The 27,695-nt window shown below is 47.9% G+C and overlaps 2 protein-coding genes across 11 annotated transcripts in view; both read right to left on the bottom strand.

Annotated features, from left to right (window-relative positions):
* Positions 1-27,695, bottom strand: part of LOC129633985 (protocadherin gamma-C3) — a 149,621-nt gene that overhangs the window by 10,999 nt on the left and 110,927 nt on the right. For 6 of the 10 annotated variants that reach the window (XM_055555943.1, XM_055555963.1, XM_055555979.1 and 3 more), the window contains exon 2: positions 4,174-4,232. In XM_055555943.1, the coding sequence (XP_055411918.1) occupies positions 4,174-4,232 (59 nt within the window). Of the gene's footprint in view, positions 1-4,173; positions 4,233-7,467; positions 10,067-19,412; positions 23,185-27,695 lie in introns of those variants that run through there. The other 4 variants (XM_055555991.1, XM_055555984.1, XM_055555934.1 and 1 more) reach the window with 4 other exon arrangements.
* PCDHGC4 (protocadherin gamma subfamily C, 4) lies at positions 11,273-14,494 on the bottom strand. Its single transcript, XM_055556005.1, is given in 2 exon segments — positions 11,273-11,664; positions 11,667-14,494. Coding segments are annotated over 2 exon segments (2,607 nt in total). The 5' UTR covers positions 14,187-14,494; the 3' UTR covers positions 11,273-11,577.

Raw genomic sequence — 27,695 nt, 5'->3', positions numbered from 1 at the left:
TCCCTGCATCCTACTCAAAACAAGGAGAAATATGGGGAAGTCACCCCTGACCTTAGCCTGGGCTTAACTGTGTTCAATCTAAGTGCATGTGTATCTTTTTAATGTAGTAAAAGCCTGTCTGTATCAGCTAAAATGTTTACCCATTAGAGAGGCTATTATGCAATAATTAAATGACTTATGAAGAACTTTTCTTATGATGTGGTGCAAATAGAAAAAAAAAAACAGGCTACAATATTGATGGACAGTATGACCTCAATTACTAACAAAAACAAACAAAACTAGTGAGAAATATACTACTTGACTGGGATTAAAATGTGGTGATATCCTGTGAACAAGTTTGTGATCAGTTTGTCTAGATGATCAGATTTTAAAAAGCAGCAGCGGCAGAAACAAAAGAAGCAAGAGCAGAAAAAGCAAGAGCAGCCGCTTGCGCATGCTAAGTGTACCAAGAAAAAAGTTTGAAACACATTTAAAAATATTAAGAGAGCTTAAGACATCAGACTCTCAACCAATTATAAAATGTGGACCTTAATTTGGATAAGCACACAAACAGGTTAACAGCAATATATAACTGGGGAAATCTGAATACAGACTAAATATTTGATGATATTAATTAATATTATTATTACTGTTAATCAATTATTTTTAGTGTTTATGTGTTTAAAAAATGAATCATCTGTGAAAGATAGTGAAGACTGATGAAATACGATGGCTGTGATTTAAAATAATTCGGTGGGAGGAGGGAGACGCGAAACAAGTCAGAGGGTTAGTTGAAGATGGACAGTGAGGCCAGAGAGGCTCATTACACCAGTGTCTCTACTCTTGCCTAGGTTTGAAATTCTCTGTATTAAAAAAGTTAGTGGTGGTTTCCCTGGATTGTAAAATTATTAGTGATTTTAAAAACTGTTTTCTCTATTTCTCTCATGTTTCTATAATGAGCAAGGATTATGAGCAGAAAAAAGTAAATTGCTATTGGTTTGTTTGTTGAATGGCTGCCCAAACAGAGGGAAAGATAGTGTCCCCTGCGGAAGGCAGAATAGAAGGGGAAGGGCAGTGTGGTGCCATCAAAGCAGAACAGTGTGGGGACCAGGGGAAGCCAAGTGGAGAGTCTCCTCTGGGCAGAGGCTGGGAACAGCGGCGGGGAGGGGCCTGGGGCACAGCCTGAGAAAAGGAGAACTGGCTTGCTGGGCTCAGGCTTGAGACAACAGCTGGTGGGACTAGAAGCCAAGGAGACAACCTGAGCATAGATGGTGGAAGAAAAGAGGAGCCCCTGGCAGGCAAGGACTTCAGAAAACTCCCTTTTGTCCAGGCAAGGTGCCACAGCACTGGCTTGAACCTGAACCAGGTTTACTGAAGAACTCAACACTAGTCCTGCTCTGAACCTGGTGTGCCAGTGGCCGAGATGGGCCAGAACCAGGGTTCACCTGAATGAGAGAAACCGCCCTTCTTCATCCTCTCGCTCCCCTCGACTCATCAGAATGGCAGCAGGGAAAAACTCCCACCACTCTGTTGATCATGAGAGGGCTCACCACAGGGCCTTGGCAAATGCTCTTTCCTCCACCTGGAATGCTCTTCCCCTTTCTTTCAGCTGGTTGATTCTCAACCTCATTTCTTCCTGATGTCCTCCTGCCCCCTGGCTAGGTCACATCCCTATTGTATACTCTCAAGACCTACTGTATGCTCTTCATAGCACTTAGGATAGCTGGAATCTCTCATTTTTTTTTGAGTAATTATTTGATTAATATTTGTCTCCCTCAACACACTATAAACTCCCTGAGGGCAGAGATTATGTCTATCTTATATCTCCTATACCTAAAACACCACCTGTTACTATTTACTGGATGAATGACAGAGGGAAATCACAGTTGTTGAACCAGGCCCCTAACAATGATTTTGTCTGGGCCCCTGTTGCAGCTCAATCAGAATTGTTGATTCTGTCCCCTTCAAGCTACCCGAGGAAGGGAGAATTCCTGAGCCTTCTCCTCCATCTCAAGAGCTCCCACCTGTAGTTAGGCTACCAAGTCTCTCATATAATGAAAAGGGACTTGAGGGTGGGGTAAGTGCCCCAGAGGGCACATCCTAATCCACTGCTGAGGCTGCCAAGGCAGCAGTGAGCTCTGCTTCAGGGCTAGCACGCGGCCTGGGGTGGTGGAGGGCCAAGGAAACACAAACTGCCCTGTATTTCTCATCACCTCAGCCAAAACGCCACTTCTCCTTCCTCCTCCCTCATTACACTCACACAACTGTCTTAGAACTTACTGTGATTTTTAACTAGAAATGTTTTTAGTGTAATTTGTTGTCAATTTTCTGTCTTCCCTGCTGGCATGGAAGCCTATGAGTACAGGGATCGTATCTGCTTGTTCACTGTTACACACTAGTGTTCAGCAAAGGGCCTGGTTCATAGTAGATGCTCAATAAATATTTGTTGAATAAATAAATACATGAACGAATAAACGAATGACCTAATGGATAACCTGCAGGAAGGCTGGCAAGACCAGCAGGGAGAAAGGAGACAGCGGGGGTCAAGAGGAGGGCAAGTGCAGTCCAAATCGTCAGGTTTGCTGCCTTGTAGGGGCCTCAGCCAGGAACTGTCTGAGACCACGATACCAGAGGCAGGATTCAGAAGCCCGGGACCTGAGTCTCCACCTTGCACCAAGGTGTCCTGGGCTCTGGTGGCAGAGGACTCAGCACCTGTAGCATTTGGATGGAACGTGGGCAGCAAGTGTCCAGCTAGCAAGGAGCTGGGAAGGCAGCCCAAGCTTGCCCCCCCCCCACCCCCATCTTCTGGGCCTATTGGACTCCACCAGGCTCCCGACTTCTAACAGGGAGGCCTGGCCCAGAGCCCACCCCTCTCCCCTCAGACCAACTGCAGGTCTTTTGCTGAAGTCCTCCCCCACTCCACCCCTGCCCCAGGGTGTTCCTGTCTTAGCAGGAATTCATACCAGATTGATCTGGGCAGCTGGGGCAGCCTGGAAGGGAGGGTGTACTGGGGACAGCAGGGATCAAAGGCTCTGTGTGTGAGGGGCAGGGGAGGGAGGGCGCCTGGCGAGTACAGGCGCCTATGTGTGTGCTGGCTTGCCCACAAGTTTTAAGAAATGACAGACAGGGAGAGGGACGCAGAGTAAAAGTCAGGATAAAAGACCTAGAGATAAAGAAAGAGCAACAGAGAATGAGGCAAAAAGAGACAGAAAAGAGACTTAGATATACAGAAACAAAGAAACACAGGCTGAGAACAGAGAGGAAAGCAAAAATAGTGAGAAATACAGATTGGAGACAGAAGAACACTAGGAAGTGATCAAAGGAGAAGAGGCAGAAGAGAAGTCAGGGACAGTGAGAAGAAGGCAGAGACAGAGAGAAAAGGAGAAACAGAGACTGAGACTAAGGAGGAGTCACATTTATTCATTGATTCTACATTTATTGAGCACCTAGCCATAGCAGGCGCAGCGAAAGGCACAGATCAGTGCAGGTGGACACGAACGGTAGGGACCGAGACACAGCAATAAAGACAGAAAGAGAGAGAGACGAGGAGGAGGGAGAGGCAGACTAAGATGGGCTCTGAGCTGAGGATGATTGAGAGTGGAGAGACCAGAGGCCTGCAAGCGGAGAAGGCAGGGCCAGGGGCCTGGGCGACCTGTCCCTCCAAGGCTGCTCTCCCGCCTCAGCCCCACCTGCAGCCACCTGGCTTCCCTCCCCTCAGCCTCAGCTCCTTCTTGCAGGCTCTGGAGGAGCCTCTGACTACTGACAGTTTCTCCTCTCCTCCTTCTGTCCCAGATTCCTCTGCCTGAACCCCAGTCAGGATAGAGGGCAGCCAAATCTGGGCCAGGGGGACGGAGCCAGATAGGTATAAAAAGCCTCCTTTCCACCCAGAGACCAACCTTATAACCATGCTTAGCTCCCACAGAGCCCCCAAGACACAAGAAAAGGTTTGTGTGGTGGGGCTAAGGGAATGGGATGAATGTGTGTTCCCAAAACAGCCACATTAGGAGCCTCTTCCTTCTGGGGTTTGTGCACCAGCCCCCAATACCCCAAAACCTTCCTGAAATCTGGAACTGAGGGAGGAAGCCGTTTGTAGCCAAAGCTGAGCCCTCCCCTTCTCTCCCCCCATCTCCTCCCACGTCAGCACTGAGGAAAGTGCCGCAGAGAAGAGGGTGGGCTGGAGAGGCAGTCACCTACCCGCTGGTGCCGGGTCTCTGGGCCTGAGAGAATCGCCAATCCGTGTTGGGTGGGGCTTGCTGTGGAGAAAACAGAGGGAAAGAGGCTGAGTACCCAAAAGGGCTAAGGTGAGGGTGGGGAGGGCTCATTTTCAAAGATAAATTATACCCTCAGGTCTCAGAGGTCTGAGATCCCAAAGAAGTAAAATGACATTTATCCAATCACAGTGAACAAACCCAGGTTCCTTCCCTAAGCAAAGTGCCCCTTCTTCCCTGCCCCCCACCTCAGAACTCCTGAGCTGAGGTTCAAGGGGTACCGGGGTGTGTGTGTGTGTGCATGCGCTCACAGAGAAGGGTCCTCAAAGTAGCAGGGGAGGCTTTTGGATGAGAATTCCACCAGCCCTAGAAAGAATTTCATTCAGCTCCTCAGCTGGGAACAAAGCACCCTCTGCAGCAAGATGGCTGCTGTTCCTGGTAACCCTTTTCATGCCAGGCTGGGCCTTTACACATTCAGAAGGACACCTCCTTCAGACCCTCTCTCTCTCAAGGATCCCTTCCCACAGCTAAATACATTATTAATTTAGGAGTCACGCCAGACTGGGCCTTTGCAGGGCATCCAAGCCCCAGGACACCTCTCACCCCCAGAATTCTGTGCCAGACAATGGCTGTGACTGAGGAGGAGAGAACAAGGCTGCTCTGTCTGGGACGGAGAGAACTGCTGGGATGGAGCCCAGCAGAGATCAAGCTCCCACAGCCTCCAAGCAGAGCCAAGTCAATCTCCAGGGCTCCCAAGGCACAGATCTGTAGCCATCCCCCACCTGGATGAAGGTGTGGGACTTGAGCCAGCCACCTCACTTCCAAGTTCCTCCCAGCCTTGCCAGAGGGTGTGTTACCCCATCACACACTCTCATAGAGCACTCCTAGAGCTGTTTCCTCGCCATTCTGGACTACTCTGGTAGTTAATTCTCACACTCACTCCCAGGAGAGGAGAGGTGTGAGCATCTCCAATTACACTGGGGAGAAGGAAGACTCAGGGCTGCCAAATGACACACTCTTAAGTCTCACAGGTGGCAGTGATGTGAGGAAACCCAGAAACTTAGCATTCCAGGTACCACAGGAGTCACCAGCACCATTCTGCAGATGCCATGGGAAGGGCACAGGGATGCCCAGCTCGCAGTCACAGTATTCTTCGACACAGCACAATTTAAACCGAGATGCAGGAGCCATGACAGACCGGAGGACAGGACCGAGGAGAACCCACAGACTACATAAGGACAGCGGGTCCAGGTTTGTCCAGTTAGGGCTGCTCAGGGATAAGGAGCCCCAGCAGACTTTTCTCCACAAGCAACACCCTAAAAGGGGAAAGAATGTTCACCTTTGCCTCGTCCCAGCAGGTGTAAACCATCCCTCCTGTTCTCCACCTTTAGAAGTACCAAGTGACTGAAAGCAGAGATTCTGGAGTTAAACAAATCTAGATTAGATCTTTGTCTATCACTTACCATGTGAACTTGAGCAAGTCACTTGACCTCTGTGAAACTCAGTTGTAAGGGAGGATGAGGAGTGCTAGTACCTACCCAGCATAAGTGTGGGGAAGAGCAAAGGAGATGCTTTGGTTCTTAGAGGAAATCCATAGTAAGGTTCTCTCAATCAGCTATCAGAATCCCATGGTGGTGTTGCTCCAAAATATAATTGATTCGGTAGGGGCAGAATGGAGTACAGACATATTTTGACTAAAAGCTCCTGGAGTTATAGAAAATTACGTTATTTTACAACAAACATTTCCCCAAATATGAAAGCACCCTGCTGGTTTCTGGCAGAGGTCATGGTTTTCCAACAGCAGGGGAAGGAAGGGCTTGCCAAAGTCTTAGATACTTTGGTGGCGGTTTATGGTGGTTTAGTTGCTAAGTTGTGTCTGACTCTTGCGACCCAATGGACTACAGTCAGGCTCCTCTATCTGGGATTTTCCAGGCAAGAATACTGGAGTGGACTGCCATTTCCTTCTCCAGGGGATCTTCCCGATGCAGGAATCGAACCTGGGTCTCCTGCGTTGCAGGCAGATTCTTTACTGACTGAACTATGAAGGAAGCTTTGGTCACCTCCAAAGTCCCTGACATGGAGAAGGAAATGGCAACCCACTCTAGTATTCTCACCTGGAAAAATCACATGGTCAGAGGAGTCTGGTGGGCTACAATCCATAGGGTGGCAAAGAATCAGACACAACTGAAGCAACTGAGCACACAAAGCCCTGACGGTAGATCGCTGGGCCCATGTGGGCACGACGGCGCCAAACACCTATGTCTTAGTGTCCAGAACCCAGGTGCTCCAGGTTCCCACTTCCAGCCATAGGACGGGTCGGTGGTGCCACAGAGGGCCGAGGCGGCCTGTCCTACAGAGGTCTGTTCACTTGTCCCAGGCCGGCCCTGCCGCCCCTTGAGCCACAGGGCATTGTGGCCTTCCTGAGCGAGGCTTTTGGGCTGGAGGTGCCCACCAACCTCTGCTCAGTGTCTGGGCCCAGACTGACCCACCAGCCCATGGGTCACAGAGTCCCGCCCGCCCCGCACCTAGAGCGCCCCCAGTGGCTGCAGCACTAGCGACTTGGGCCACCAAGAGGCCCACCAGGAGGCGACCAGTACAGGCCGGGGAGGGGATAAGTGGGGCGGCCAAGACCTGGTATTTCCCTCAGGTTAAAACCTCTGAGGCTGGCAGCAAGGTGGGAGGGAAGCTGTGAGCTGTCGGGACAGCCCTTTGCAATCGGCTGGCAGTTAAAGGCGGCGTATGAGGACGAGGACGGCCAGGTGCGAGGGGTGTGCGCAGGTGCAGGGTGGGGAGCCTGTGGGCTGTGCGTGGCACATGGGCCAACCACAGACGTGTTGGTTTGATGTGGGAATAAAGAGGGTTGTGAATCACAGTGAAGTCACCGGTCAAGAGAGTGGGAAGAAACCTAAGAAGAAACCTCAAGACCAGCAGAGCGTGCCTGCATTGGAGCCTAGGAGGTTGGCTGCAGAAAGGGATCTGTGGCTGCCTCTACCCAGACCTGGATCTGATGGAAAACACCAGAGTGATCGCCAGACCCCATGCTTTTCTGTCTGCCCTATCCTCTCTCCCCCCTCACCCACAGTCGCCATCACCTCCCCAGGCACAGCACCCCATCCCTGCCTCGGCCACACCTCTGCTTCAGCACAATCCATCCAGTCCCGACATTTGACAGACATCAGAGTGAAGCCCCACCAGAGGGAGCAGATGCCAAGTTCAAAGTCCCTGATGTGGGTGGGTGGCGTCTCCATTTCCGCCCCCAGGGGTAGCGCAGAGCCCTCACCTGGCTCCGCTCTGGCAGCGTGTTAGAGCGGGACTGGAAGGCGTCGGGCTCCGGCGCAAAAGCTGAGGGCTGCTGAACGCTGAGGGGCCTTAGAAAAGTGAAGTCACTGCCATCAGAGGCTGGTGAAAAGCACGTCCTGTAGCAATGGCTGTGCGAGTCTGTGGGCCGCAGCGTCACCTCCATATACTTGAGTGTGCCGTCTGAGCTCACCTGTAGGTTGGGGCTGGACTGCTTATAGAACTCCCGGGAGGGCGAGTCCTGGCGCCCGCAGCACTGACTCCCACCCCCATCCCCGTCCCCCCGAAGGCACTTAGCTGACAGAAAGGTGAAGGTGACTAAGGATAAGAGGCTGGTGGCCGCAAGAGCCACAATGAGGTAAAGGGTAAGGTCTGAACGCTCAGGAGGGTGTGTGAGGAAGTCCCTGGATTTGGGCATTTCCTCAGGGTCCTCATCTTCCAGAACCAGCAGCACTGTGGCTGTGGAGGAGAGTGAAGGGTCACCATTGTCCCTCACCAGGACCACCACCTGCTGGGTGTCAGCGTCATTCTCCAGTAAGGCCCGGGCTGTTCGCACCTCACCAGTGTGTGCAGACACCAGGAACAGCCCTGGGGCTGTGGACTGTGGCAACAGTGAATAGGAGAGCCAGGCATTGTGGCCTGCATCAGCATCTACGGCTGTCACCTTGGTGACCAAGGAGCCAGGAGGGGCAGAGCGAGGGAGACGCTGGGGGAGTGAGAATTCCCGACCCGGTCTAGGGTGCAGCACAGTTGGGGCATTATCATTCTGGTCCAGGACAAACACGTGGAGAGAGGTGTTGGCGTGCAATGGGGGAGAGCCAGAGTCTCGAACGCCCACCACAATCTGCAGCATCTGCAGCAGTTCGTAGTCAAAAGTACGCTGGGCAAAGATCCGCCCATCCTCGGGGTTGACATACACAAAGGAGGAGGCTGGGGAGCCCTGAATCTGGTTCCCTACAATAGAGTAGGTAAGGCGGGCGTTATCCCCAGTGTCTGGATCGGAGGCAGCCACGGTGCACAGAAGGGAGCCTGGAGGCCGGTTTTCTGGGATGTAAGCCGTGTAGAGCTGCTGGGTGAAGTAGGGTGCGTTGTCGTTTACATCTGAAATGTTGAGCCTGATGGTGAGATGTGTGTGCAAGGGAGGTGAGCCCGCATCATGGGCCAGCAGCTCAATGATATAGTGGGATGTAGCCTCACGGTCCAAAGGCTGGCTGGTTAGGAGTGAGTAGTGGTTCTCAGAAGGCTTAATCTGAAATGGCAGGTCTGGAGAGAGATCAAGGCTCACTTCACCATTTCTCCCTGAGTCTCGGTCCCGCACATTAAACAATCCCACTACTGTGCCCACTGGTGTGCTCTCCAGGACAGGGTTGACCAAAGAGGCCAGTAGTACCTCTGGGGCATTGTCATTGGCATCCCCCACATCCACTTGAATCACACAGTGGCCTTCCATGGCTGGCTGTCCCTGGTCACGGGCTCTTGCATGAATTTCATAAAAACTTGACTCCTCGAAGTCAATAGGACCCAACACATGGATTGCTCCACTGCTAGGGTCTAGGCCAAAGAGGTTCCGCACTGCCTCAGACGTATGGTCTCCAAAAGAATAGTCTAGTTGGCCATTGGTGCCCTCGTCTGGATCAGTGGCGTTGAGGCGCAGCAGCAGTGTGCCCACGGGTGCATTCTCTGGGAGTCCCACACGTAGAACTGAGGACTGGAAGGTTGGAGCGTTATCATTGATATCCAGCACAGTGACAGAGATAAGGGTGGTCCCTGAGTGGGCTGGGATGCCCCCATCCACAGCAGTGAGCACCAGCTGATGTCTTGCCTGGGTTTCACGGTCTAGCTGCTGCTCCAGCACCAGTTCTGGGAACAGCTTCCCATCTTTTAGGGTCTTCACATTCAGAGAAAAGTGGCTGCTGGGGCTTAAAGTATAGAAGCTCACAGTATTGGTGCCCACGTCGGGATCCTGGGCACTATCCAGTGGGAACCGTACCCCCAGTGCAGCTGACTCTGAGATGCGTATCTCTCGCTCAGGGGTGGCAAAGCTCGGAGAGTTGTCATTGAGATCCAGGATTTCCACCTCTACACGGATTAGTTCCAGGGGGTGTTCGGTCACCACCTGTACTGGCAGCAGGCAGCTGGTGCTGGCTGCACACAGGCTCTCTCGGTCAATTTTCTGATTCACTGCCAGAGCACCACTCATCAAGCTCAGGGAAAAATATTGCCCATTCTCCTCAGTGCCCAACCGCAGCCGGCGGCTCAACAGATCTGCCACCTTTAAGCCTAGATCCTGAGCAACGTTCCCCACCAGCGTCCCTGGCTCAGACTCCTCCACCACAGAGTAACGAAGCTGCCCAGACACCCAGCCCCAGCAGCACAAGGACAACATGCACAGCACTTGCCATTTCCCAGCGAGCTGTGGGGGTGTCTTGGGCCCCATGACCCAGAAGTCCCTTCCTGGACACTGACTCTGTGCTGTCCTGTCTCCAAGGTAGACCCAGGGCTTGGAATGTAGCAGATGAAATCTCTTATGTCTCCTTCCAGCCTCTTAAAAACTGCTCCGAGGTTTGTCTGCCTGCAGCAGTTCTTCTTAGTCACCAAATGGCGGGGGTGGGTTGGGGGGGGAGGGGAATTGAATCTGAGTGGAGCTGGGGAGCTGGGGGAGGAGAGGCGGGCAAGAAGATCAGATCCCCCACCTCGGCTCTTAAGTCTGATTGGCCCAAAAGTCTGTCTGCTCTCAACCAATTATAAAGTCTCCTCAGTCCTGGAAACCTTAGGAACGGGCGCTGCAAATCCGTTTCACAGAAGCCTCCTACCTCCCCACTTATTTCGTGCTGCAGGTTGATTCAGTTCCCTTGGCAGCAAAGTTTGACAGCTCAGATGGCGCTCAACAGGGAAGACAAAGTGGTACAAAACTTCTCAGGGTTCTGTCCCAGCAACTTCCTGTGTAACTTCAGAAACTCCCACTATTTCACTTGAACCATCAAAATGTTGTCCTTCTCCAGGAAGCAAAGCCCACGTGTTACCCCCTCCCTATCCCATCCTGCCAAACACTGCCAGAGTGAAAGAAAAGATTTGTTAGGACCCTTCAGAGTCTTGCTTGGACTCTCCAGCAGTACCTTGAGGAATCTCAATGTCAATCTCAATGCTATAAAGGATTCACTTTTTCTGAGATTCCACATGAGCTATGGAATGGGCATCACAGCTTGCGGTGGGGGATGAGAACACTTCTAGGACTGATCCAGGTCACCCAAGGAAGGTGGCTAGAATCTAGGCATGGCCTCAAGGCTTTATGGTTTCATCAATTCAGAAGAACTCTACTTAAAGACTCCCAGATTGGCTGTCTCTATGAATTCCTCAGCAGCAAGACAGGTTTTGATACTTAGTGATTTCACTTACTGCCTTCCCCCTCCCAAAGAGGTAATGTTCCTCTGCCCCAATCGACTGCACCTAGCTCCGATCCCAATGGGGACTTGATTGGGAGACCTGAATACCTCGGACAAAAAGACCCTTGCTTCCACCTTGTTGCCTCTCTAATCCCTTGGCTCTTTCCTCTTATGTTTCAAGATGGGTTCCCTGCTGGCTCAGTGGTAAAGAATCCACCTACCAATGCAGGAGATGTGGGTTCGATCCCTGGGTTGGAAAGATCCCCTGGAGAAGGCAACCCACTCCAGTATTCTTGCCTGGGAAATCCCATGGACAGAGGAGCCTGGTGGGCTACAGTCCAGGGCCGCAAAGAGTCAGATGGAACTTAGCGGCTGAACACAAAACAACAACAACATTTCAAGCAGAGAGTCCCTTTCACAGTGGGTGAGGGAGTAGATGACACTATGGAGCAAAGATGTAAGTTTCCCTCAGTCCACTGGGGAATGGTAACCTAGAATTAAGGTATTCCAGACCCTGGCCCCTCATTCAGGAAGAGAAGAGAAAGTCACTACCTGGGTTTAGGTGCACCTCGTACACAAGAGCCTTCCATATGCTCCACATTCCAGCAGCGTGTTTCCACAACACCCCATCTCTTGATCACTCATTTCATTTCTTACTCTCAGACAAGGGCATAATCCACCCGAAGTATTAATCTATGAAAACTTTCTGGTTAATTCACAAAAAGCACATCATCTACCACACAGTTACCACTCACAGAAGTGGCAACATCACTACAGGCTCTTACAGAGAGACCAATATATTCTCTGGGACATGGCCCAGCCACACGCCTGCATCTGAATAACCCTCAAGCATTGGCTGAGCCTGCAAAGGTCTCACCTCTAGCCCATAGAGAAGATCAGAGGGTGGGCAGCTTGGGCGAACGGGCTCCCCTGCCATAGGTGCACTGGGTGACTTCACCATCATGAAGCTATCACTCCGAGTGGGTGCAGAAGCCAAGGGTGTACAACCATGAGAGTGGCCGCCCACATCAACAAACTTGATAGGATCATCTGACCCTAGCTGGATTCGGAGGATCCCATTGGAAGGAGGAAGCCCCTCCCTCCTTCGAGACCGGGTGAGACAGGCACAGGTGCCAGCAGGAAAGCAGGTCATTCCACAGGCAGCCCCACGCAGGCACTTCGAGATGAGCGCCACGAATGAGCCAAAGGAAACAAAGCAAATTGCCACCAGAGATACAGCCAAGTAGAGGGTCAAGCGGGATTCTCCTTCCCTTGGAGCCGAAGACTCTCGAAGATCAGGGACAACTGGATGAGTGTCTTCTTCCAAGGACACCAGGAGAGTGACGGAGGTAGAGAGTGGTGGGCTACCACTGTCCTTTACCACAATGACCAGCTTCTGCGGTGGGAGATCAGCTGGGATGGGAACAGCTGTCCGCACCTCCCCGGCATAGCGGGAGACTGCAAACAGGCTGGGATCTGGGGCCTCCAGGAGCTGATACGAAACCCAAGCATTGTAACCTGAATCCAAGTCCACAGCGGTCACCTTTGTGACTAGGTGGCCAGCACCAACTGATGGAGGCAGTGCTTGGGGACATAAGGAACCAGGCCGAGCCCTAGGGCGGAGTACAGCTGGGGCATTGTCATTGAGGTCCAGCACAAACAGACGAACAGTCACAGTGCTACTAAGGGGCGGGTTGCCCCGATCCCGGGCTTGCACCTCAAACTGCAGTGTCTGTGTTTGCTCATAGTCAAAGGATCGAGTAGCATGAACAGCTCCCGTCTGGGGGTTCAGGGAGATGAAGGAGGATGCTGACACATCTCGATTTCTGGGCTCAAGGAGAGAGTAGGAGATAAGTGCATTCAAGCCAGAGTCAGGATCAGAGGCCGCAAGGGAGCAGAGAAGGTCCCCTGGGCGATTGTTCTCTGGAACAAACACCTCATGTGACCTCTGGAAGAAAGAGGGTGGGTTATCATTCACATCCGAAATGTTAAGGAAAATGGTCCTGTGGGTACTCAGAGGAGGGCTCCCGGCATCAGAAGCAGTGACCATGATATCATAGCTGGATTTGGCCTCTCGGTCCAAGGGCCCAGCAGTCACCAGGGAGAACTGGTTCCTGAAGGCGGACTTGAGGGCGAAGGGCAAATGGTCGGGAATACGGAGGCTCACGTCCCCATTTGAACCTGAGTCAGGGTCCTGCACACTGATGAGTGCCACCACAGTGCCAGGCTCTGCACTCTCGGGGAGAGTCCCCAGCTCTGAGGTCACTGTGATGTGGGGGGCGTTGTCATTCACATCTAGGAGATCCACCCGAAGGCTGCAATGTTGCTCCATGGCTGGAGAGCCCCCATCTCGAGCCCGCACATCAAATTCGTAGTAATTCTCGCTCTCAAAGTCTAGGGGTCCTTGAAGAGTAAGCTTTCCATTAGTGGGGTGCAGGCTGAAGAGGCTTCTCACACGATCAGGGGTGTGACCACTGAAAGAAAAGGTGACGTTACCACTGGGACCCAGGTCTGGGTCGGAGGCATTGAGCTGGATGAGCAGCATGCCGGCTGGCGCGCTCTCCAAGACGCTAATCCTATAGCTGGATTGCTGGAAGGCTGGGGCGTTGTCATTCACGTCCAGCACTGACACCCGCAGCTCTGCCGTGCCAGATCTCGGGGGGTTCCCGCCATCCACAGCAGTCAGCACTAGGCGGTAGTCTGACTGCTTTTCCCGATCCAAAGGTTTCTCCAGGAGCAGCTCTGGGACCAGGCTGCCGTCGCTGCGCTTCTTGACATCTAGGGCAAAGTGTTCATTGGAGCTTAGTCTATAGCTGCTGATGGAGTTGCTCCCCACATCTGCATCCTGAGCCTTTTCCAAGGGGAAACGCTGTCCTGGAGGAGCTGCCTCCCCAATTTCCAAGTCCAGCTGCTGCCGAGGGAATCGGGGGGCGTGATCATTCACATCCACAATTTCTACCTCTGCTCGGTACATTTCCAAAGGCCCTTCTGTTACAAACTCCAGGGGCACAATACAGCTGGCACTGAGCCCACACAGTGCCTCTCGATCGATTGGATTCTTGATGAGCAGGGCACCGCTGTCCAAATCCACACGGAAGTGTCTTTGGTTCACCTCTCCAGCGACCTGCAGCCTGCGAGCTGCCAAGCTCTCGGTATCCAGCAGGAAATCTTGGGCGACATTCCCCACAAAAGTCCCTTCCTGTGACTCCTCTGGGACCGGGTATCGGATCTGCCCACCAACGTAACCCAGGTGGCAAAAAAGGAACAAAAGGGTAGCCCCCCGGCAGATTTGTACCCAGCCTCTCACCTTGCCGAGCATTGCTGCTGCCCGCTAGTTCTCTATCTGGTCCTGAGAAGCCCCAGAAGCTGACCCGCCCCAACAGCCACAGCAGCTGGAGACACCTATCTCCCTTTCCCCACGCCAGCTCTGGCGCGGCTGGGCCGGCGCCGCAAGGGTTACGCGCCGTTTTTTGCTGGTGGCGGGGTAGATTTGTCTGCCTTCCTCTATCCGATTGGCAGACAGCGACTCCTGGGCTCAGCCAATAGGCTAAGCAGAGAACGTCCCAATAGCAGCAGGGTTAATGCGACGCAGTATTGGAAGAAGGGGGAAAAAACCACAAAAACCCACCTATCTTTTCGCCTTCCTCCCGCTCAACAGCATTTTCCCCCCATGGGTTATTACCTCTATAGAGAGGCAGACAACATATATGTTTTTGTTTTTGTTTCCCTAATTCACCAATCCCCACCCCACCTCACCCCGCCCCTTTTCGGCAGGGAAAACAGCGACAGCCTGAGAGCCCTAGCAACCTGCAGCCCAGAAAGTGAGTAGCCATTTGAGACTGGTCACTTTGTTCAAGCCAGTGTTGTCATTCACCAATAATATTTTAAAGGAGTAGCTTCTGCCTCATTCTGATTGTATTATAGCAACAGCTAATTAGAAGCACTGCTTTATACAAAAAACCCTGCCCCTCTGCATATTATTCAGAAACATATCCATCTCTTTGCAGAAAAGGCTTACACATTAATGCAGCCTATTAAATTTATGCAGTACACATTTCTGTTGTAACAGAAGGCGCAGCAGAAACCAAATCTCTCTTACTCGGATAGTCACTGGTGATATACTAAATTGCCATTCATTAATTTCAAGGACAGTATGGAAGGAATGAAGGAGAGGGGGAGAAGTCAGGAGAGGGAGATGTTCCAAATCAGTAAAGAATCAGCTTGTTTGGGAGACGCTAAGGACTAAATCTCATTACCTGGCAGAATGCTAATGTTCACAGATTTAATAGCTTTCTTGAATGATTGAGATCAGCTACCAACAGAACCAGTGCCTACAAATCTCCTTTATTTGACACCATGGTATGCTTGATATGTTGTTAATTACCAACTGTGACTGTTTCAAAAGAGCCAAGTTTTTCACTGAGCCCTAGGGGGCCTTTTGGCAAGGGAGACTTGATCTCACCCTCCCTGGAGCCTGGCTACCACCTTGCACAAATGCAGAAAGATTGTTCAATTCACACTGTAGTTACCTGCAAACTCTAACTGGAGTCACAAACACACCAGAACACAAAGAGAAAAATCTATCCCGATTTGCATGTGAGATTTTTTAAAAATTCATCTGAATCCTCACCTAGGCTGCCAATTATTGTTGGTGGTAGTGTTTAGTTAAGTCATATCTGACTCTTGGTGACCCCATGGCCTGCCAGGCTCCTCTGACCATGGGATTTCCAAAACCAGTAGCAAAACCAGAGGTTATCCTCCCAGGTGTTTTCCCAAACCCTTGATCTTCATGAATATCCTTTCGATGGTGAGGCCAGCAACCAACATTTTGGTCTCAAAGGGAGGTATCTGCTTTCTGTGTTCTTTCAGCCCCAAACACCTAAACCTTCTTCCATGGGAATGACAGGTGTAAATCCGTCGGACTTATAAGGTGTTTATGCCAGGATTCACTATCTCAGTAGAATGACACCATCTTCCCCCGAAGCTGCCAGTGGGGAGGGATAAGGAGGATCATTCTTGACTCATTCCTCTTCCATCTTCCCTTTATCATGTCAATGAATAAGTGCTGATAATTTCACTATAGTTATGTCCCTCAATCTATACTTGTCATTGTGCTGGTTCAAGCATTTCTCAATCTTCTCAAATACTATAATAGCCATCTAAATGTTCTAAATGTAATATAATAGCCCCATGTAATATAATAGCCCCATGTTACAATATAGGGCTTCCCCAGGTGGCTCAGTGAGTGGTAAAGAATCTGCCTGCAAATGCAGGAGACATGGGTTCAATCCCTGGAACGGGAATATCCCCTGGAAGAGGAAATGGCAACTCACTCCAGTAATCTTGCCTGGAAAATCCCATGGACAAAGGAGCCTGGTGGGCTACGGTCCATGGGGTGGCAAAGAGTCAGACATGACTGAGTACACATTCAAATCTTCTTTAGTCTCCAGTCCCAATATCCCCAATCCATTATGGCAACTCATTTCACCATTCTTGCCTGGACAATTCCATGCACAGAGGAGCCTAGCGGGTTACAGTTCATGGGGTTGCAAAGAGTCGAACATGACTGAGTAACTAAGCACACTCACACACATTTCATTTATGGCTACCAGAATAATCACTCCAAAACAAACAAACAAAAACTCTGACGACATTATATCAGTTCAAAATTCTGCAATGACTATCATGGGTATAGAATAAAATAAAAAATCCTTGGCACAGCCTAAAGGTAACTCAAGATTTAACTCCTGCCTACTTGCTTCACTTTATCTCCTGCAAAAGTTGTTTTGCAAATACACTTTAAGGTTCAGCAATAATAAAAAAAACATTATCCCTCTGCATGTAATTTCCTGCAAGGGTCCCTCTCTACTCGCCTTTCTCTTTTATTATCTGATAAACTACTACTCAACTTTCATTCTCGGATCAAGCATCATCACCTGTATGAATTCTTCCTGATTTCCCCAGGCTGACTGGGGCGTTTCCTTTCCTTTGCTCCCATTGCTTCCTGTATTATACAGATCTCCCTTACCATTGTTGTGGGTGTGTGTGCATGTCTGTCTCCTATGGTACTCCGTGTGCCACAGGAGCAGGGACTGTGCCTTTTCATCTTTTAAAGTGTATGGTACATTCACCAATACACAGTGAATTAGTGCTATTATCACTTGTTAGTTCAACAAGTATCTATTGAATGCTTGTACTTTATGAGTATTTTATATTTATACATTTTACATACATTACTTTTCATTCTCACACCATTTTGGAAGAGTTTATATTTGAGAACACAAGCTCAGAAATGTTAGGAGACTTGTGTAAAGTCTATCAAGTGCAGTATTAGGGTCTCCCCACTTTCACCTCTAGTCTGTCTAGAAAGAAAGAAAACCTCTTTCTGTAACATCTTAAATCATTTTCCTAACAGTTTGTCATCCCTGTAGCCATCAACTGACCCTTTTTGCTGGCTTTAATATCTAAGAACTAGACCTCTTATAGATCTCAATCCCTTTTATTTGCAAGTTGACACCAAAACAAACATATCTATATTATTAATACTTGAACTGGAGGATCATAAAGCCCGAATCCTATATATCCTAGACTTGACCTTTTTATGCCAAGTATGTAATTCTTCCATCTCTAGATTTTTAACACAGTTGTATTGAGCTACATAATTTATCCATTACACCATACAATTCACCCCTTTAAAAAGTACAATTTAACGGTTTTTAGTATATTCACATATACTAAAATGATGCAAACACTACAGTATAATTAGAGGAAAATGTTTTCACCCCTAAAAGAAACACCATTCCCATTGCTGAGCTCTAAATTTTTAAAGAAATAGTTGCCCAGGTGCTAGTGGTTGAGGAAGATTTTTCTCCTTAGATGACTGAAATATCTCACATTTTCCCTACAGTGCTTTCCTAGAGCTATTCTATATAATAATTTAAGGTTGAGAAATAACATTATAGAATTTTTTAAAGTTCAGCCTGGCAAAACAAGGCTGGCTGCTGGTTCTGTGAACTTCAAAATAACACTTAGTTTCAAAAACATGCTAATTGATGGACAGGCATGTCTTAGGGCAATGCTTTTCAAATTTGTCTTCACACTGGAATCACTTGAGGACCTTCAAAAAATACCAATGCCTGTGTCCCATTCCAAGAGACTGCTTTAATTCATCTGGGATGTGGCCTGGGCTTCAGGATTTTTAAAAGGTCCCTAGGTAATTCTGGTGTGCAACCACGTTTGAGAGCATCATTCAAAGGAAAATGCCAGTTGTTTTCCAGTCTGACCAGAAAAGCAGCAGCTGCTTCTCTCCGGCTTTCATCCTTCCTTAGCCTTTCCATATATGCCTCTGCTTTGTCATCTTGAAGTGTCTCCAGGTTAGTACCTAAAGAATTTTTTGGAACTATGACACAACAAACACCGTGCATATATTGTATCATGCACTAATCTTATAAAACTCTTGCTACTTCTTTTCCACATACTAAAAATGGGTCTAGAAAATTTAACGTGGCCATGGACTCATGGATGATAAGTGGTGGAGCTTTCTATGTCTAACTGCCAGACCCAAAGGTTGATAGCAATAATATACTTATTAGTAACAAAGTTATAGTCGTTCTCCCACAAATAGAAGTGTGTTTAAGTTGCACTTCAAAACAAAGGCCTGGACGCTATCCTGAATAAATGAAAGCTTTATCTTTTTTCTCAGGGTATGAATCTGCCTGTCACACTACATTTATACCAAAATAATAATAATAATGGTGAAAGGATAGGAATTAACACTTAGGGCAAAAAGAACTTTCATTTTGTACTTTATGTCCTTCTGAATTTATTTTAAAAATAAATATTACTTTTACAATGAATGGTGGTTACCTTTGGGTTTGGGAATAAAATTAGTTTTAATTTTTCTTATATTTTTCCATATTTTCCAAATTTTCTATAATGCACATGTAAGTAATGTCCACATAATTTCCTGTTGTGTCCTTGAAATAAAATTTAAAGGACTCTAGAATTTTATTTCTTTCATAGAAAGCCATCTGAGAATGAGGAAGAGGATCTGTGCAGTCAAAGGAAAATTATCAGCAAACCATTAGTTTTAATGCAGATGTGGCAATCATTTGAAAGATAGACAGATGAGGTAGTTTTTATACTCCTAGCAGCTGCCACTGGCTAGAGGTTTCCATTAACTTGTACTCAATGCAAATGATACCAAGCTAAGCTCTGAGTGCTGAGATGGTGAGTTAAAGCTTAATGGCCCTTTAGTAGGATTGGTTAGTTGCTATGGCAAGTGAATGCTGAGGGTGTGAATTGTGTCCACAGATGAGTGAATTAACTCCACACTGTGTGGGACCACAAACCACACTCTAGCTGGGCCATCTCCTTCCCCGAAAAGGCACGATATTCAATCTGGGAAAAGCCAAGTAAAAATGTGGATGCATCATTAGGAAAACATCTTGATGACTGAAAATGAAGATGGCTACATACGTTCCTAAAAGTGATGCAGGAATCAAAAAGCATTAATATCATTCCAGGGTGACTTGCTAACCCTTACCTGTCCAGGAGGGGAGCTCTCTGCACCCAACACTTGCCTATAGAACACTGGATCAAGGCTCCGCAGAGTGTTCTGGCGGCTGGCCAGTGGGCTTGCAGCACCAGGTTTCTTCAGCAGTGGGTCACTGCGTCTCGAGTCAGTGGTGAGGTACACCTGATGGTAAAGGTGTGGGGCCATCAGGCCTCCCCGCACAGCATCCGCGTGCAGAGAGGGCCCCGGTGTTCGATACAGGGAGCTCACCGGGGCTCGGTATAGGTCCCTGGACTGCTTCCATTTGTAAACTTTGAATATGATCACTCCTAATACTGTGACTGCGAACCCGACGGACACCAGGATTAGAGAGAGAAGTAGATAAAAGGTGAGATTTTTATTCTGCTCCCTGGGAGCAGAGCCAGCGGGGAACTCAGCCAGGGCTTCAGGAGATTCTTCAGTTACTGACACAGTCAGGGTCGCAGTAGTGGACAGCGATGGCTCCCCATTGTCTCTGATCAATACCGTGAGAGTCTGCCTGGGTGAATCTGTATCCTGGACTGGGCGGGCAGTGGTGATTTGACCCGTGTGAAGTCCCACAGCAAAAAGGCTCTGGTTAGGGGCTCCCAAGAGGCTGTAGGAGAGCCAGGCGTTGTGCCCTGCATCTGGGTCCCAGCCCACCACCCGTGTGACCAGGTAGCCAGCAGCAGTACCTCGAGGCAGCATCTCCACTGAGCTCTGGCCAGGCCGGGGGTATAGGACCTGGGGGGCATTGTCATTGCGATCAGTGACAAATACATTCACACTGATGTTGGTAGCCAGGACAGGAGTGCCCCCATCGCTGATATGAGCTGTTAACTCAAACTCACGCCGATCCTCATGGTCCAGGGGCACTAAGGATGACACGATGCCACTGTCACGATTTATCGTAAAATAGCGACCCACTAGGCCTGTTTCAGCTCCTTGCTCTAAGAGAAAGAAGGAAAGGCGAGCATTCTGCGGGGCGTCGGGGTCCCAGACACTTAGGTTTAGTATTGGAACACCAGGCAGGTTATTTTCCTCAACGTAAACATTGTAGGAAGACTGGGAAGATTGTGGAGGGTTGTCGTTGATGTCGGACACTTGCACCCGCACTGTCGTGAGGGCTGAGAGGGAAGGGGTTCCCGCGTCTCGAGCCGTGATGCTGAGGTTGTATTCTGGCACGGTCTCCCGATCCAGGGCTGCGCTGGTTTTCAAAGTAAAGTAATTCTTGAGAGAAGATGTAAGGCTAAACGGGAGACCTGGTGGAACCTCGCATGTCACCAGCCCGTTCTCCCCAGCATCCAGATCAGTCACACTGAGCAAAGCAATGACAGTTCCGAGAGGGGCGTCCTCGGGGACTGGGCTGTACACGGAGGTGACTGTGATCTCCGGAGCGTTGTCATTTACGTCCACAATCTCTACCAAAACTTTACAGTGTGCTCCTTCGGGATTGGCGCCCTTGTCTTTGGCCTGTATGTAAATCTCATGGAGTTTGGCGTCTTCGAAGTCCAGTCGACCCTTGACTGTCAGCACCCCGGTAACAAGGTCCAAGGAGAATAGTTCCCGCACGCCAGCACGGTTGTGGCTGCCGAAGGAGTAAATGATTTCGCCGTTGGGGCCTTCATCCAGATCCGTTGCACGGACTTGCACCACGCGAGTGCCGGGGGGTGCATCCTCCAGGACACGCGCCCGGTACAAGGACTGGTTGAAGGTGGGTGTATTGTCATTCGCGTCCAGCACAACGATTCGAATAGGAAGGCTGGCCGAGCGAGCTGGAGTTCCTCCGTCCAACGCCGTCAGCACCAGCTGGAGATCTGGTTCTCGCTCCCGGTCCAGGGCGCGCTCCAGGACCAGCTCCGCGTACTTAGTGCTGTCTTCCCGAGTCTGCACTCGAAGCGCAAAGTACTCGTTTCGGCTCAGCTCGTAGGTTTGTAAAGAGTTGCTTCCCACATCGGGATCGTGCGCGCTCTCGAGCGGAAAGCGCGTTCCTGGCGCCACGGCCTCGCTAATCTCCAATTTCATTTCCCGAGTAGGAAAAGAGGGATTGTTGTCGTTGATGTCTTGGATCACCACTTCCGCGCTGAACAACTCTAGCGGCCTCTCCACTACCAACTCCAGAGTTATGGTACAGGAGGGCAGGGTCCCACATAGCTCCTCTCGATCCAGGCGGTCGTTCACGAACATCTCTCCGGTCTCCCAGTTCACCTCAAAGAATCTTCGGCTAGCTCCGGACACCACCCGGAGCCTGCGAGCTGACAGGCTGCCGAGATCCAAGTCAAGGTCCCTGACCACGTTGCCCACCACGAAACCCTTCTCTCTTTCCTCCAGAATCTCATAGCGAATGACGGCGGCGGAAGCCTTGTGCAAGGCACCCAGAAGCAGCAAAACTCCCACCACTCTCCCGGTGCTTACCAGTCCGCCCCTCCAGGCCTCTGGGACCATCTCACTCAAAGACAGTTCCTCTTAGCAGGGTCCAGATCGTCCCGGCTTCTTTCCCGAGAAACTTTCAGCGGGTTAGCGCTCGGGCGCTGGGCTCCGAGTCGGACATGGCTTTCTGGATGCCGCTGATTTGCTCGCCGGCTGTTCAGTCTCGGCCTCATCCCGCGGCGCCGAGAGGGGACGGGCCGGGGCCAGATCTCCAGCGTCTCCATTGGCCGACAGCGGCACGCAGAGTCCCAGCCAATAACTGCACGAAAAATGCGCCAGCGCCGGACCCTCTGAGCGGGACAAGCACTAGCGCCGGGAACTTCTTTCCTTTTGGCTTCCTTCCAGAGTTTACAGCCAGAGCTCCTTGGCAGAAGCTGCACATCCGAAACCCACCTTAGCTGGAAAGCCAACTACGGGGTGATGAAGCTGGCCTTCCTGCAAGTCTAAAAGCCGAACAAAGCCCTGTTAAACATTTTAACCGCTATCTTTAATCCCTAAAACGGGGTTCAAACCTAACCAAAAAACGACATAACATTCCCTGGTTTACTGGAGGACTAGGTAAAACTCACCTAGCTGGCCTCTACTAGTAGAGAGGCATTTAGCATTTTTTTTGAGGTGTTAATAACAATTTTAGTTTTCTTTCTTAACAAATGCGACTGTAGCATTCCGGTGACTTCCCCAGTAGAGAAAAATCTACAGGAGCTACCACTGTTTGGTTTAACTTTGTTTTGTGAAATTTAAAAACATAATTCAGATATCTTTTTCAATTGAATGTAATTGCTTAGTTCTTATTTCTTAACGAGGGAGCATGCGAAATTTTTCTATCCTATTTGTCCCAACAAGCATAATCTCAGTCAGAAAGCATAATTTCTGAAGTTTCTCTTTACTTGATCAGTTTCTCAAGATCATGAGGCATGCCACAAAGAGACGCTACATTGCTAATAAAGGATAATATCTCTTCACTCCCCCCCCCCACGCAAAAAAAAGAAAATGAAAAATGACCAGGTTTTATTTACCACCTGGGACCTTTATAAAATTATTGGGATATCCAAAATACAAAACCTTTAGCCAGGGAATGAAGAGTCTGAATTTTTCTGCATTTAAGATTGTAATCAAACAAAACAGTAATGACTAGGATAATGAATAAGAGAGTCAAGTATAAGTTAGAACCCAGTCATACATCCTTTGAAAACAAATTACCCTCTAAGGGTTCCTGTGTTCCTATCTTATTAAATCAATAAGGCAGATAAAATCCTGGCATCAGAGTAAGTCAATGATCTACATCTCCCATTAAATACTAGACGTAAAGAAACACATATTATTTCTGTACACATTAATTGCACATAGTCCTTTCTGAAGTTTAACTGAAACTTGAGGCCAAGCAGCAGAGGACAGGTTAAATAAGTATATAGGAAGTAAGTATATATAGGATATTTATAGAAGAGATGAAAAGCCATATTTGACCTATGTCAATACTTTAATTCATCTTTTAAAACCTCCAGTTTTTAAATACTCAAAATTGACAACTATCCAAACAACTACGAAGGCTGATAGGTATTAGACAATTAGAACATAGAATTTAGTTCATATATAGTAGCCCAGTCACTTGCTACTCGAAGAGTTAGCCAAAGACCAAGAGCATGGATATCACATGGGAGCTTGTTAGAAATGTTCCTGCTCCAGACCTACTGAGTCAGAACTGCATTTTAACAAAATGCCAGGGTGATATGAACGTACATTAAAGTTTGAGAAGCACTGATCTAGTGGGTTTTTCAGATGTACTGATTTATCAAACATTTGCCCCCATTCACAACTTAACTGACATTCTGGTGTTCAAAAACTAGCTTTTAAAAGCTGAAATAGTTTTCCCTTGAACAATAAATCCCATAGTTTTCCTAAGACCTCTTCATTAGCCAACAAAACCCTCCTTTTCATACTGTTCATGGGGTTCTCAAGGCAAGAATACTGAAGTGGTTTGCCATTCCATTCTCCAACCAGTCTATCCTAAAGGAAATCAGTCCTGAATATTCACTGGAAGGACTGATGTTGAAGATGAAACTCCAATACTTTGGCCACCTGATGTGAAGAACTGACTCATTTGAAAAGACCCTGATGCTGGGAAAGATTAAAGGCAGGAGGAGACTCAATGGACATGAGTTTGAGTAAACTTGGGGAGTTGGTGATGGACAGGGAGGCCTGGTGTGCTGCAGTCCACAGGGTCACAAAGAGTCAGACACGACTGAGCAACAGAACTGAACCCTCCTTGGATCCACTGTTCACAGTAGCCAGAGTGATGTTCTTAAATTTTTAATTGGATCAGAAGATTCTCCAGCTCACAGCTCCTCAGGAGCATCTTTTGCCTAGTATCCAAGTTCTCAAGCTTTCCCCTGGATATTCTATTACGCTGCTGTGTGGTCAGCAACGAAGCTCTCCACGCAGGCTGCTCCTCTACCAGGAAAGTTTTTTTTTTCCTTTCCTTCCCTTTGGTTATTTCTACTGATCTTTCAGGTCTCAGTTTAAATGTAATTTCCTAATAGAGGTCTTCTCTTCAACCCTAGTTAAAATCAGGATCCTCTGTTATACTCCCTCAGACAACCTTATATTTTCCTTTGTTGAACCTAGAACAATTTAAAATTTTATAATTCTATAGTGCTTAAGAATAATGCCTGCTTCTCCCACTAAGATGTGACTAAATAAAGCTGCAAGAAGGCAGAGGCCATGCCTCTTTTGATTATCACTTACCTCCTCAGTGACTAGCACAGCAGGCACTTAATGCTTCATTTTTTCCAGCTTTATGGAAGTATAATTGACCAAATTATATGAATTTAAAAGGGGTACAACATGATTTGATATATATATATTGTGAGATGATCAACACAATATAGTTAACACATCCACCACCTCATCTAGTTACCACTTTTTAATGTGTGTGGTAAGAACACTTAAGATTTACTCTTAACAAATTTCAAGTTACACTACAATATTGTTAACTATAGTCACCATGTTGTACATCAGATTCCACAAATTATTCATTTTATAACTAAAAATTTTACCCTTTGACCAACATTTCCCCATACTTAATGCTAATCAATATAGTAATCTTTATGCTAATGGTAATCATAAAAAGCAGTAAAGATTATATATATTCATTTGTGTGTATCCATTTTCCTTAGGAGAGAACATTTTTGGAAGATACAGTCTCTGCCTTTTAAGCTACCAGTGGCCCTAATTAAACTGTTTAACTTAATGACTTGAAAGAGAAAACATAGTTTGCCAAAGAACCAAGTAAGGTGTGGTCACGTAACTCACACCGGACAAAAAACTTGCTGTCACCTACATCCAGTGAAAATGGAAGTACTGGTGTACAGGATCGATAGAATTTTCCAGTCTCTATCTTTTTTTCCTCTCTGTTTTATGATTCCAAGAGAGCCTCGGATCAACAAGATGCAGCAAACAATTTTAAAATAGAAAGTGAATATATTACAGTAGTCAAGAGTATGCCTTAGTGTCAAAAAAGACTCAAGTTCCAATACTGCATATTATACTTAGTAGCTCTATAACCATGAAGCCTTTATTTTTTAAATTTTATTTATGTATTTTTGGCTGTGCTGGGTATTTGTTGCTGCACAGGTTTTTACTCTAGTTGTGGCAAGAGGGGGCTACTCTCTAGTTGCAGTGTGAGGCCTTGTCATTGGGGTGGCCTCTCCTGTTGCACAGCACAGGCTTCAGGGCATGCAAGCTTCCGTAGTTGTGGCTCCCAGCTCTGGAGTACAGGCGCAGTAGTTGTGGTGCATGGGCTTAGTTGCTCCGCGGCATGTGGGATCCTCCCAGATCAGGGATCCAACCCCATGTCTTCTCCACTGGTAGGTAGATTTTTTACCCCTGAGCCACCAGGGAAGTCCTGAAGCTTTTAATTTTTATCTATAAAATGGGAATAACAATAGTACTCCCTGACATAATCACAGCTATATCAATCTTTTCTTTTTTAAGAATAAAGATTACAAATTATATTCTATTATATCTTTATTAATATTTATTTTTTCGCCACACAATGCAGCATGTGGGATCTTAGTTCCCCCACAAGGGATGGAACCCACAGCCCCTGCATTGGAAGTGCAAAGTCTTAACCACTGGACTGCCAAGGAAGTCCTCTCAATCTTTTGTGTTAATCTTTTCACAACTCCGTACTTATCATAGAGCTCACATGGATGATCAGTGATTTTAGCAATTTAATATAGTTACAAAACCAACACGACAATCCACTTTTAGAATACTGCCGTCAACCCCCAAAATCCTTTATGCCTGTCTGCAGTCAATTCTTGTTCCCATCCAAAGCTTCAGATAGCCACTGATCTACGTATTATATAGTTTTGCTTTCTCTAGAAATTTCACACACAAAAAAGGAATTATAGATGAAATACCAAGTCACACACGTCAAAATGACCATGATTAAAAAGTCTACAGGACTTCCCTGGTGGTCTAGTGGTTAAGAATCCGCCTGACAATGCAGGGCACACAGGTTCAACCTCTGGTCTGGGGGGATCCCAAAAACCAAGGAGCAACTAAGCCCAAGCACTGCAATGACTGAGTCTGTGCTCTAGAGCCAGTGCTCTGCAACAAGAGAAGCTGTCACAACGAGAAGCCCACGCACTCTAAAGAAGACCCAGAGAAGCCATAAATAAATAAATTTTTTAAAAAGTCTACAAATAACACACTGTTGGCAGGAATGTAAGTTGGTGTAGCCACTATGGAAAACAGTAAAGAGATTTCTCAGAAAATTAAAATTGTGACCATTATGACCCAGCAATTCCACTCCTGGGCATATATTCAGACAAAACTAATTTAAAAAGATACAGCAGCACTATTCACAATAGTCAAGACATGCGAACAACCGAAATGTCCATCAACAGAAGAATGGATAAAGAAGATGTGGTACATGTATACAATAGAATATTACTTGGCCATAAAAAAGAACACAGTAATGTCATCTGCAGCAACAGGGATGCAACTAGAAATTTTCATAATAATTGAAGTAAGTCAGAGAAAGACAAATACCTTATGATGTCACTTATATGTGGAATCTACAATGCAGCACAAATGGGACTTTCCTGGTGGTCTAGTGGTTAAGACTCTGCACTCCCAATGCAAGGGACGTGAGTTTGATCCCTGATTGGGGAACTAAGATCTCGCATATCAAATAAAAACAAATAAAAAATAAGACATGAATGAACTTATCTACAAAGCAGAAACAGACTTGCAGACATAGAGAGCAGACTAGTGGTTGCCAAGGGGGAGGGAGGAGGGATAGGGACCATATGGAGTTTGGGGTTGGCAGATGCAAACTACTACATTTAGAATGGATCAACAATAATGTCCTATGTGTACAGCACAGGGAACTATATCCAATCTCCTGAGACAAACCATAATAGAAAAGAATACAAAAAAGAATGTATACGTGTAAAACTGAGTCACTCTGTTGTGCACAGAAATGAACACAACACTGCAAATCAACTATACTGCAATAGAAAAACAAATGCACAGCCTTTGTATCTGGCTTCTTTCACTTAGCATAGTGTCAAACCCAACTCTTAACCACAGCCTCAAAAAATGTTTTCTCTCCAACTTTCCTCATCTAATAAGGGCCACTTCTAGTCAGAAATTCTCAGGTCACCCTGGAAGCCCCATCAGCAGTCACAGGATGGACAGCCAGCCAGCCATGGCGATCTTTGAGCAGCTGGACTACATCATCAATGAGCCTTTCTCCCAAGCTGCCCAACAGGCATGTTCACCCAGGACTTCCGAGCTAGCAGACCTGAAGATGCTCATGAACCATGCCTTGACCAAGTGGTCTGAGGTGGAAGATGT

Source organism: Bubalus kerabau, chromosome 1 (assembly GCF_029407905.1).
Source record: "Bubalus kerabau isolate K-KA32 ecotype Philippines breed swamp buffalo chromosome 1, PCC_UOA_SB_1v2, whole genome shotgun sequence".
Classification (NCBI taxonomy): Eukaryota; Metazoa; Chordata; class Mammalia; order Artiodactyla; family Bovidae; genus Bubalus; species Bubalus kerabau.
This window is presented reverse-complemented; position numbering and strand designations above follow the sequence as displayed.